The sequence below is a fragment of the Heterocephalus glaber genome, unplaced genomic scaffold (genome assembly GCF_053883595.1).
Source record: "Heterocephalus glaber isolate CG9 unplaced genomic scaffold, H.glaber_assembly_v1.0 deba00000546, whole genome shotgun sequence".
NCBI classification, from domain to species: Eukaryota; Metazoa; Chordata; class Mammalia; order Rodentia; family Bathyergidae; genus Heterocephalus; species Heterocephalus glaber.
In genome coordinates this window covers 28,178,653-28,191,872 of record NW_028258147.1, presented here as the reverse complement: position 1 = coordinate 28,191,872, position 13,220 = coordinate 28,178,653, and the positions used below count along the sequence as shown (strand labels likewise).

At 35.9% G+C, this 13,220-nt stretch overlaps 1 protein-coding gene across 11 annotated transcripts in view; it reads left to right on the top strand.

Annotated features, from left to right (window-relative positions):
* The window catches only part of C1galt1 (core 1 synthase, glycoprotein-N-acetylgalactosamine 3-beta-galactosyltransferase 1), a 109,883-nt gene that overhangs the window by 21,918 nt on the left and 74,745 nt on the right, over window positions 1-13,220 (top strand). For all 11 annotated transcript variants that reach the window (XR_015448751.1, XR_015448750.1, XR_015448749.1 and 8 more), the window contains 2 exons: window positions 6,239-6,475; window positions 10,067-10,734. Coding sequence is in view for 6 of the 11 variants with exons in the window: in XM_087204689.1 (XP_087060815.1) it covers window positions 6,239-6,475; window positions 10,067-10,734 (905 nt within the window). In the remaining 5 variants the exon portion in view is untranslated. The remainder of the gene's footprint in view (window positions 1-6,238; window positions 6,476-10,066; window positions 10,735-13,220) is intronic.

The window sequence follows — 13,220 nt, the reverse complement described above, 5'->3', positions numbered from 1 at the left end:
TAACCAGTGACTGATGGCATGAGTAAATAGATGTGACCTGCATTTTCTTCAGAGCTGTATTGAAGGATTGGGCTAAAATTGCTCTCCATGGATACTTCCTTGCTTTCTTTGCTTTGTTCCTGTCCCTGTCTTATTTCCCTACAAGTTTTTCCAGGGAATACTTCTGTTGACCCTTGAGAGAAAGAGAACAGATTAAGCAACAAAAAGTGTAATTGGGGTGATATGAGATGCAGCTCATAAAACACAAATTTCAAGCAAGTTGAAGTGTACTGTAAGATCTTAACAATTTTGAAAGGCAAAAATCCCAAGTGGGAGAAGGTCTATGCCAGTTCCTTGCCAGAAATTTAGATTAGTGCAGGCAGAGTAGCAAGCTATTTTGTAAGAAATTGCTTGGATAATTTAAAGAATGTTCATAAAGCAGCTCTGAGGAAAGAGGAGGAAAAGTACAAGAAAAAGAAATTCTTTTTTTTGTTTGGTACCGGTGATCGAACTCGGGTCCTTGAGATTGCGCAGCAGGTGGCAAAACCACTGAGCTAAATCCCCGGTCCAAGAAAAAGAAATTCTTGAGAAAATAATGGAGTTAGATGTGGAATGATTCTGGTGGATATCTAATATAATCTATAGCTAATAAACTAAGAAAGCCTAAATCCAAAGTCTGACTTTACATCTTTGGTGAAATGTGTGTTTGGTGAAGTATCTTCTGCACTTTTTCTAATTGAATTTTATCTTTGAGAATTATTTATATATTCTAGAAGCTAGTTGGGTTTTTTCCCCAGATGTGTGGTTTGCAGATGTTCCAGTCTGTCATTTGTCTGCTCATCCTCAGTCTTTCACAGAGAGAGTTTTTAATTTTGATAAAGTCAAGTTTCAGTTTTTTTCTTTTATGAATTATGCTTTTTGGTGTTACGTTTATGAAGTCTTTCCTAGTTCTAAAACACAAAGTCTTTTTCTAAGGGTTTTGACCTTGCATATTTTAGCATTTAAGACTGGTCCATTTTGAGTTAATTTTTATGAAGATGTGAGACTTACATTGAGGAATGTGGGCCTTTTTGCTTGTTTCATTTTTTGGCACTGTTAATTGAACTTGGAGCCTTTGTGCTGAGCTATGTCTTCAGCTCTTTTTTAAAATTTTGGCACAGGGTCTCACCAAGACCCTCAGTCTTGGCTTGAACATGCCATCCTTTTGCCGAAGAACGTTCAGCACCATTTATTGTAAGGATATCTTTCATTTGTTTCTGTATCTTTGTCACAAATCAGTTTGAGCATCTATACACAAGTCTGTTTCTAGATGCTCTGTTCTTTTCCATTGATTCCTGTCTCTATCTTTGTACCAGTACGCTATAGTCTTCATTACTCTATATGATACCCTGAACTCAAGAAAATCAGTCTTCCTGCCTTTTTCATATTTTCAAAATTTTAACTATTCTAGTTCTTTCACCTGAAGAATTGTGAAATAATATTGTCTACTTGTTGAAACTTTGATAAAAATTGCATTAAAGCCTAAATATCAATTTGTGAGGAATTGACATTTCTACCATGTACTTTTGACTCATAAACATGGTATATGTCCCCCTTTATTTAGTCTTAATTAATTCCTTGACTTTTAAGACTAAATTGCATGAGAATAGGGAAGGGCACCTTCTTTTACCTTTTCTCATAATATAACCTAATGCTATATATTTTAAATGATTTAGAACTTTCAAATAATATTCCTGTCAGAGGTCTTGGGTAACTGGATGCATTGTAAGTGAGCAGTAAAATTTTGATTTTTTTCTTTCTGAGCAGTAGGTCTTAATAGCACACTTTTTGCAACATACCATGCTGTAAGTAGATGTGCTGTCTGTTGGATTTGTTGTTCCATTTAGAAAGCATTGGCAGAGTAGATTTAGTATAATTCTTAAGGACCTTAGGACCTTTTGGAGTGATAAATGACCATTAACTTCAGCTTTCTTTTTTTCCCCCGGTACCTGGGATCAAACTCAGGACCTTGCTTGCACTTGCCAGGCAGGTACAGTGCCACTGAGCTACATCTCTGTCCCTAGCTTCAGCTTAAAACCACCAGCTGTTTTAGCTTCTAACAAGAGAGTCATTCCTTTGAAGCAAGATAGTGACTTCTCTTTAGCTATGAAAGTCCATTTCCTCTACATTGAAATTCCGTTGTTTAGTGTAGCCATCTTCATCCATTACCACAGCTAGATCTTTAATTTGCTATAGTTTCTACATTAGCATTTTCTGCTTTGCCTTGCACTTCTCTTTCCATAAACCTCACTGACCTACCTCTGCTAGCTTCGGGCTTGCCTTTTCCAGCTTTCTTACCTCTGGATTAGAATAAGCGTGAAGGATATATTATGTTAGATCTTCCATCAGACCACTAAAACTTGCCACATCAACATTGACTGTTTCACCGTCTTATTCTTGTGTACACTGGAGTTGTACTTTTAATTTCCATTAAAAAGTTTTCCTTTGTTTTTACTACTTGGCTCTTTGGTGCAAGAGGCCTAGCTTTTTGGTACTGGGGATCGAACTACGGACCTTGCACTTGCAAGGCAGGTGGTGGAACCACTGAGCTAAATCCCTGGCCCAGAGGCCTAACTTTTGACCTTTATTGTCTTTTTATGTGCCTTTCTCACCAAAATGTAATTATTTCTATCTTTGACTTAAAATGAAAAATGTGTAGCTGTTCTTTTCACTTGAACACTTAGAGGCCATTATAGGATTATTAATTGATGTAATATTAATACTTTTGTGTTCAAGGGAGTAAGGAGGCTTAAAAGGGAGAGAAATGAGGAACAGGCCAGAGTAGTTAGAACACACATAACCGTTATTACGTTCAAAGTCTTAAACAGGTGTGGTTCATGGTGCCCCAAAACAATTACAATAGTGACATCAAAGATTATAGACAAAACAGAAGTTTGAAATATTGGAAGAATCACCAAATTGTGACACAGAGATGAAAAGTGAACACTTGCTGTTGGAAAATAGACTTGCTCAATGAGGGATTGTCACATATTTTGAATTTGTGAAAATATCTCTAAAGCACAGTAGAACCAAGGACAGTGAAATAAGATATGCCTGTATTTTCAAGTGTAAAGGATCAGTTCTCAAACTTCTCAGCCATCTGTGTAAGAAGACCATGAAATACCATGTACAAAGTTCTAAGGAGAATGTTTGTATTTGGACAGGTTGTGCTTCATATATTAACGCAATACCAGACATTTTCCAGCTTGCAAGATTTTACTCAGCGCTGACATGAGAACTACTTGCTGATATCCAGTCCAAAAATATATGGCATCAATGAAGAACTAAAGTTTAGAGGAGCTACATAGAGTATGGAATCCAGTTTTGCTTAATCCAAGATTAAGCAGTCATGAAGTTACAATTCATAATAAATTTTAGCAAGTAAAAATAGTTCACAAAAATTGAGAGATATGTGTGTATGCAGATCTCTACATTTCTCACAAAAACCAAAAGAGTTACTACCTAAAATTGAAATGTGTAGCTAAATAAAGGGCCTATAGCTGCTTTGTTTTTCATAGTTTTTTCCTAATCTTTAAAGGGATAATTTAGAGGATGTGGGGGAGGGGTCATATTCTGAATAGCTAAGTGACATTTAATAGCTCCTTTAGATTCATTTCCTTTTTTTTTCTTATAAATCCAGTTTGTTAAATCTTTGAAAGAAAATGACTAGTAAAAACTAATAATGTTTAAGAAATTCTTGATTCACATTGCTAGTGTGACTGGGAATTTTACCATTTTCTGTGTCTGAGTTGTAAAATGGGAATAATAATCTCTATTTTATCCATGTAAAGTTCTTAGTACAAGGCTCAAATGTTAGCTATAATTACCACTTCTTCTATGTTCTTTATTCATAGCAATAGGTCTGCAATGATATTCACCAAATGTTAATGATGGTTATTTCTTGGTGGTAAGATTTGGGGAGATTTCTTCCTTCTTCATGCATTTCTTTGGATTGAGTATTTTCTTTACAGTGCGTAACACCAAGTTTTGTTTTTAGGGCAGTCTTTTTTTTTTTTTTTTTTGTACCGGGAATCGAACTTGGGACCCTGTGCTTGCAAGGCAGGCGACAGAACCACTGAACTAAATCCCCGGCCCCTACCAAGTTTTATTTTCCAGACAAATTTTTTGCATCTGAATTCTCTATTCTCAAGTCTACAAGTCTGCATTATTAAAATGCTTCTCAGGTAATTCTGCTGAGACATCAGGTTTAGAAAGTACCAGGTTTGGAAAGCACTTGTCATAAGTAACCCCCTCCCCAGTTCAAATAAATATAGAAACCTCCTTAATGTACAACATGGTTAAGTAATCTCTTCTTCCAGCCTGGTCTACTTCACCACTCTGGTGAAGAATCTGTAGAGGGGGACATGATGATTTTTGCCAGAACTCTGAGAGGCCTTTGGGGTGAGGGGTGTATTCCACCTACATGAGATGATTTTTATACTGTCATCAGAAAAGAAGAGTAGTTTACAGATATTTAATCATAAGGTAGAAGTCCTTGAAATTGGGAGAGAATCAGGTAAAATCAACAAGGAAAAGCCAGCATGTACATATGCTTGAGTGATAATACTCTGAGAAGAGTATAGCAACATGAAACAGCATCACAAAATATTTTTAATTTTAAAAGCAAATTATGTAACACAAAGGAAGGAGTGTTTTCTTGGATCTGTTCTAGGAAGACTGACTTTTGCTTAGTTTCATTGCCTCTCAACTGTTTTCTCTGTCAGAATCAGTACAGTAGAGCTGTGACAAGTGCCCAGTTCACCTCTCTTCTTTTTTCCAAACTTTGGACCCACTAATTCTCACTATTTTCTTATCTTACTGGTGTCTTCAAACATAATTTCTTTTTTTAACATTTAGTTTGTTGTTGTTTTTTTAAATTTTATTGTATTTTGATGGTTTGTCTAAAAGATCTTAGCCATTCTGGAAATACAGTCATGTGAAATTGTTTTATTTTTGTTGTTGCAGTGGTGATTGTTGACTTGTGTATTTGGTTTCATCTCTCAGACTTCTAACTTTATTACATGTGTCCATTGACTTCTTATTGGATGACAGGTTTGAGAAGTGTAACAGAAAGCACTGGTTTTTTCTTAAGCAAATAGATCTGGGTGCGAATTCTCTCTTCCTTCCTTGTGCTTACCTTTCAAAAATTTGTTTCCTCATCTGCAAAATGAGCATAGTCAGAATGAAAAATGAAATTATGTGTGATGGACAGCATCTGGCATATGATAGATGCCAAGAAATTTATTTTTTTAATTATCTTGAGAAGTTGGAAGCTGTGCTCTAAGGACTATTCTCAGAGAATTTATAACTGCAATGTATAGTAATTACTAGCAAACCCCTAAAAAGGGCCTGTGTGTTTGGCTGTGGGGCAGTTCAACAGGTATCTTTTGAACAGCCACTATGTTCCAGACACCCCACTACAGGTATTAATCCTGGTAATATAGATGCCATTCAGCATCTTGCAGTCCAGTGAGAGAACAGTGAAGGATGGTAAGCAGGGGAGGCTACATCCGGTACCGCCAGGGTTTTATAGCAGAGGCCAGCACTTTTTCTGAAAAGAGTCAGGTAAGGCTCTTTCCTCTGTTGGAACAACTCAACTCTAATTTGGAGTGAAAAGCAGCCAGAATAAATACATTAAAGAATGGACATGAATATACGTAAATAAAGCTTTAATTACAAAACTTGTGGCAGGCCAATCCCTCCACAAGCTAAATCCCTTTTACATTTTTAAGTTTTTTAGAACATGATGCAACAGGGATGACATTATAGTCCTCAAAGCCTGAAGCATTTTATTTCTAGTCATTTACAGAAAAAATTGAGTAACTTCTGGGTTGGAAAATAGGTGTTGATTGCTGTAAAAGTGAGGGTAGACTTCAGTACTCATAGTTGACAGCCAAGGGGGAAAAAAGATTATGGCAAAGAGGCTTGAGGTTCACAAAGGATACTGGTGGGAAAAATAAGTGTGTAAGCAAATACAGTACTGTCATTCCCCCATTCCAGCAGTAATTATTTTGCTAATTAGTCACTTGTTTTATTGAATATAATATGCTGTTACAGCAGGAAATAGTGATAGATAAGGAGAAATTAGAAATGTTCTTCTATATAGAAGAGATAACTTTCCATGAGAGCTAAAAGTTATCACACTTTTTTTACTTTTATTATGTTTATTGATTTATAATTTTATAACATCCTGCTTTTTTTTTTTTTTTTTTTTTAACAGAAATACACTTTCAGGAAATGGCCTCTAAATCTTGGCTGAATATTTTAACCTTCCTCTGTGGATCAGCAATAGGATTTTTTTTATGTTCTCAGCTATTTAGTATTTTGTTGGGAGAACAAGGTGACACCCAGCCTAATATTCTTCATAATGATCCTCATGCAAGACATTCAGATGATAATGGACAGAATCATCCAGAAGGACAAATGAACTTCAATGCAGATTCTAGCCAACATAAAGGTACGGGTTATGTTATTAAGGAGTATATCAGTCTAGGAGTTATGTAACTTTTTTATATGACCATATCTGTAAGCTAAAATGAGCTCTATATTCCAGGTATTAAAACATAATTTTTGGATTGCCTCAGGAGACAGAAGTTGCTAAAACACAGATTTATTTAGGGAGTAGTATATTAATTTTAATAGAAATGATTTAGAAACTGTGATTTAGCAAAAACATAGGGTTTTTGAAAATTGTTCCTTAGCCCCAATTCTGTTATTATGGTTATATCTGTATCTGTGGCTTTTGCTGTTGTTTTGTTTCCATCATAGTTTTTGCTTAGTCTTGTTTTCTTAGAAAAAAGATATGTTAACTACTGATAAAAATATGTTACAATATATACATGTATAATATTTTCTCCTTTTCAAAATAACAAAACTAAGAAAGTAACAAACTAAGGTGATGGTGTAATGATTTCATCTTCTCCTTGCCTATTACCTCTAACAGGATTTTTTCAGTTGTGTTTTGTATGTACCCTTGAAATGTTGTTTTTCTCCAAGTTTCTGTCCTTTAGCTATTTTTGTATAATGTCTCTGTTGTAACGTTATATCATAACCTTCATAATTTTAATTTCCATCTATTTCTTAATATATTTATCCTCAGCTGAGTTTCAGATACTTTGAGTACAATATAGAGATCTTTGCAAATGGTGATTTGGCAAAAAAGAATAAAAGCAGCTTGAAAACTGGAATTCTGGGATGCAGAGAGTCCTCCCATTAAGAGTTGTTTCTTTTACCTATCCAGTAGTAAAATACTCCTTACACAGAAGTTAAATGGTGAGATATCAAAACCTGGTTGAGTTTTATCGCCTAGGATGTACATGCATTCTATTACAAATTGTCATGTTACGTGAATGTTTATATAACAGCATTTAGGTTCTGAGAGACACTCTGTGTTCTTATGGAGCTCTTTGGTCACCGTGCACTTATTCAGTAGCATAGTGCCATGTCTTCAGATGATTGATTAGGACAAACTTCCCTACTACTAGTAGGATTTACAGGCCCCACTGCAGCCACTTTTATTTGATATTAATTTGTTCTGCTCAGTGGCCCACAAAATGTGGGTTATGGGAAAGGTCTGTCTACTCTCCTTAGATTCAGTATGTTAAATTGAGCTCCTGTTTCTTTTCTTAGCACTTTAAAATCCTGCTCTTCCTCCTATATTATTTTGTATCTCTTACCACAGTCTGCATAAATTGGAAACTGAAATTATGGTACATACTTTCCTTAATATGCCAGTTAATTTCATTTATCACTGAATTCTAACAGTTTTACTATTTTACCATTTTTTTAAAGAACGCTTCCTCTCAATCCATAGTATATTTCCCCTAACAAGGCCTTCAGCTATGGCCACATACCTACTCAGCTAAACTTTAACATACCTTTTGTCCTTTCTTTTGATGAGCTTCTACTCACTTAAAGACTTTCCACATCATCTCTTTTGTCATCTCATTTCTTTCTTCTCTGTTCTACCCAAGTCCTACATGTCACTACTCCGTAGGCTGAATCAACCATTTGTTTCTTTTCTCTCAGCACATTGATCACTTTATACATACTTGTGTTAGCATTTTTTATATGTAGCAATTACGGGTTTGCATATAAGGCTCCCCTGCTAAGCTGTAAATTCTTCTGTGGCAGGAAATGAGTGTCCATCTCCAGTGCCAGCACACCTTGGTACAGAGTGATTAATAAATAATTGAAAGTGAGAGTATCAATGCTGTTTGTGTCCTAAGTGAGACAGATTGGTGGCAGGGGGAGTGGGGTCCTCCATGTACTATTTTCTCCTTTTGTCCAGGGTTTGGTTTGTCTATATAGCTAAGAGATTGGGCTCAGGTATATCAGCAGTCAGTGCTTTCTTGCTGAAAATAGGGGGATAATGGCCTTTATGTTTGTGAATTCTTGATATTCAGCCTTTTCTTCTTTCCCTTCTCAATCAGTTAATTAGTAAATTATGCCAATATTTAGTAAATTATGCCAGTATTGTTAAATTTTTTTGGGGGGGGGGGTTGAGTCAGGGTCTCCCTTTGTATGTAGTTCAGGCTGGCCCTGAACTCACTATGTAGCCCAGGCTGGCCTCAAACTTGCAGCAATCCTCCTGCCTCAGCCTCCCGGGTGCTGAGATTACAGGTGTGCGCCACCATGCCCGGCTGTATTGTTAATTTTTTACAGGAATAAGATTTTTTTTTTTTTGAGACAGTGTCTTGCTGTGTAGTTCAGATTAGCCTTGAACTCACTTTTAAGCTCAGGCTGGCCTCGAACTCTTGGCGATCCTCCCGCCTCAGCCTCCCAAGTGCTGGAATTATAGGTGTGTGCCACCACATCTGGCTTACAGGACTAAGATTTTGAAACCCACTATTCCATCCTGACTTTAAGGTTACCCTTCCTTAAGATACTATACCATTGCTACTCAGTGTGGTTTGCAGACTCAGTAACTAAATATATATATGGAAACTAAACTTGAGATAAGCAGAAATGTTTTATGGTAATGGTGATTTTGTCTGAATCTAAAAATAAAGACTCCAGACCTTTTTATATTTTTGAGTCATTGATTTTTATCATATTTAATAATTAGAAATAATTCATCCTTCACCACAGATAGTTTAAGAAGTACTAGTTTAGAGTCTTATAATTGGGGTCTTCTTTTAGACCAGTACTATAGTGTGGTCCTGGCCTGACAGCCTGTGAATTGTTCTCAGTCAGGTAAGAAGCTTATGCCAGGATGTAAGTCAGTTTAAGTCCCTAAGCTTACTGCTTAGTTAAGTGGACCTTCCCCTCCTCATTTTAATCAGAATCCTTCCTTGATGAAAGAAGTAATATGTTGAATATGTTGATTTATATTCTCCCATAAGCTTATTTCTTTGCAAACTAGTAGTTTAAAAAACACTGTTCTGAACAGTCTTGGAAATTGCACCTGTTCTGTTTCTGCTTGGGGGATTTGCATTTTGAAATGAAGTGTTTAGAATTATCAGAAGTAATCTCAAACCTGCATTAACTCCTGTTGGAACTGTGCTAGCATGAAAGCTTTCAGGGCCACCTGAAGGTACCTGTAGAAATTCATGACCGTGGACTCTAGTGACCTTCAGAAATGAACTGCCACTTCAGCAGCATGTTTTTTTCTGCCCTTCAGAAGCTCAGAGTAGTGAGAAATTCCAGTGAATGTTCTGAATAACAGCCAAAACTTTCTTTGTAGTATGAAATACCAAGCAGAGATTATTTAAAGCAATATTTAACATGTGTATGAATCACCAGAACTTTTTAAAATTCAGATTCTGATTTGGCAGTTCTAAGGCAGGGCCTAAGATCCTGCATTTCTAACAGTCTCCGGTGGTCCTGATGATGCTGCCCCATGAACAACATCTGAGTGGTAAGAATGTGAGTCCTAGAGACACCTTTAGTAATCTGGGTAAAACTGACAAGAAATCAGTAATTCAGAATGTAGTTACCCTTAGGTTGAGTTTTGCTTTCTTTCATCTAAATCACTAATGATAGATGGGTAAATAGAGAAGAGTCTTTAAGAAAATATTTTCTTCAATTTATTTTATTTAAATTTTAGATGAGAACACAGACATCGCTGAAAACCTGTACCAGAAAGTTAAAATTCTTTGTTGGGTTATGACGGGCCCTCAAAATCTAGAGAAAAAGGCCAAACATGTCAAAGCTACATGGGCCCAACGTTGTAATAAAGTGTTATTTATGAGTTCAGAAGAAAATAAAGACTTCCCTACTGTGGGCTTAAAAACCAAAGAAGGTAGAGATCAACTATACTGGAAAACAATTAAAGCTTTTCAGTATGTTCATGACCATTATTTAGAAGATGCGGATTGGTTTATGAAAGCAGATGATGATACATATGTCATACTAGACAATTTGAGATGGCTTCTTTCAAAATATAGCCCTGAAAAACCCATTTATTTTGGGAGAAGATTTAAGCCCTTTGTAAAGCAGGGTTACATGAGTGGAGGAGCAGGATATGTACTAAGCAAAGAAGCCTTGAAGAGATTTATTGATGCGTTTAAAACAGAAAAATGTACACATAGTTCTTCCATTGAAGACCTAGCACTGGGAAAATGCATGGAAGTTATGAATGTAGAAGCTGGGGATTCCAGAGATACCACAGGAAAAGAAACTTTTCATCCCTTTGTACCAGAACACCACTTAATCAAAAGTTATCTACCCAGAACCTTTTGGTACTGGAATTATAACTATTATCCTCCTGTACAGGTAAGTTTGGAAATTTTATTACTGTATAAATACTTGGGACTAATTTACTTTGTTGACTTAAAAGATAAACTAGCTAGTATGTGTATGTTTCTTCAGTATCAATAAAATACCAAGGGAGAGTTCTGCTTACCATGGCAGTATAACAAAGCAAACGAAAATGGGAATCGGCAGTAGCCATTTAACCAGTGTTTCTTGATACTACCATAGCCAGGCATTGAGAGTATAAAAGCAAATACAGTCAGGCTTCAGTTCTTGAGAATTGAACATTCTGGATGGGGAAATTCACCATTAGCAGGCAGACTCATAAGGATATGAGTTTAGGTACTCTTCAGTTCTTTTGAAGAAAAAGATCCTTAAAAGTTACCCATAGTTGGTGGGATACTGTGGTTTTGATGCAAGGCATTTCTAAGAGATGACTTTTGAATAAAAACTTGCATGAAGCCAACTGGAGATCTGGTTAAAGAGCCTTCTAATCATCAGGAACTTGTGAGAAGACTGCGAGGTTCAGAAAGACCTAGGTTCAAATTCTGCTCTCCCATTTATTAATTGAATGACCATGGAATGAACAGAATTCGGCTGAGGTCTGTTTCCTCATTTGTAAAATGGACAAGAGCTACTTGTGCCATTTCCTTGTAATTACGTATAGTACAGCCTATCACGTGGTAAGCATTTAATGAGCTTTGGCTCTCATTTGGTACCTTAGCTTACCTTCCTGAGAATTTTATGTAAAATACATTGATGCAATATTTCAAGTATACAGCTGTTTGATAATAATATACCTTATACTTATCACCCAGCTTAACCAAATGTTAATCTTTTGTGAATTTGCTTCAAAATTTTTCAAAGGAGAAATATGTTATACTTGGAGCCTGCATACCCTCCCCATTCTAGCTCTCTTACTCCTTCCCTAGAATTAAACATTATCATAAATTTGTTATTCACTAACTACACATTTATTTTTCTTTCGTGTTGATGTTCATAAATATAGTATTGTTTTGCAGACTTTTAAATGAATAGAATTAGACCATATGCATCTTTCCACATTTTCCCTTTTCATACAACTAACATATTGTTAATGTGTCTACTTCATTATTTTAACCTGTTGCATAATCTAATATATAAACACTTTGTTCCATGCTGATATGAATGTAGATTGTTTCCAGTTTTTCACTGTTAAGAGTACTACTACAGTGAATATGTGACGAGGAATCATGAAACCCAGTTTTTAGCCTCAGCTCTCTTATTAAAGTCTTTAGGCAAGTCACTAATTCTCTGTACCTTTTCTCTGCCTGATATTAATAAATTGTACCACTCTCCTCTTCACAAGCCAGTGCTTTCAAATCATCCGCTAGAATAATGATTCTCTAACCATTATTGTTACCCCATGGGACATCTGGCAGGGTATGGAAAACATTTGGTTTTTACAACTAGGTTGCTAGAAACCCACTAGATACTAACCATCCTGCAGTGCATAGAACAGGCTCACACTCCCATCAAAGAATTAACTAGTACAGAATATCAGTAGTGCCAAAATTAACAAACCCTGGCCTACATCTGGCCCAGGCTTTTAGGTGACCAGCTTTAAAAGGAAATTTTGAAGCAAATCACTGCTGTTTGTATTGTCAGCCACCTGTGTGTTTTTTGTGTCTACACAAACATCATGGGTAGCTAATCCTTGCAACAGTTCTGGATTTAATAGGTGACAAAACTGAGCTCAGGAAAATTCAGTAATTGGCCTTACCTGATAATTGACTAGGCCATTGGTGGTGAACCTGTGGCATGAGTGCCGCACTGGGCTGTTTGTATCAGTGAGAGCTCTAAAAAGTTCACCATCACTGAACTAGGCAGTATTGCAAACCATTGTGATTCTAAAAGGTTTTATTTCCTTTTACTGCTCATATGCATCTTTCTATGATCAATAGGATAATGTGCCAAAAGAAGTAGTAGAGTGTGTATGTTAAAACAACTATTATATTATTGCGGTAAAAGTCCACTTTAATAAATGAAGATTTTAAGTTCACTTCTATGTAATGAGATTGTTGAAGCTTTATGCTGTTTTTTCATTGCTACTGTAGCTGCAACAATATAAGACTGTGAAATAGAAGTACAGTGTTTCCAGTCTGCTTTTTTGATACATGCTTTTCTTAATCTATTCTAAACATTGCAAGATGACTTGACCATTCCCCTTCTAAATTTTACACTCATTCCCATATAAAAATGTACTCAGATTTAATAGCATTACAAAGCATGTACAAATATATCCCAGGGCATATGAGTGTACTGAAATATTGGTTACATATACAATAACAAAAGGGCATCATAACTGTCATTATTTTGTAACCAGTGAAGTATTATCCCTATTTACAAAATTTGTAGAGGACATCTTTTATTTAAGTAGTGGTTTCTAAATGAAGGGTAAAGTTTGTTGTCACCTTAAAAATTTACTCTGTTATAATGAAAATTCTAAAACAAAATTTGAAGTACTG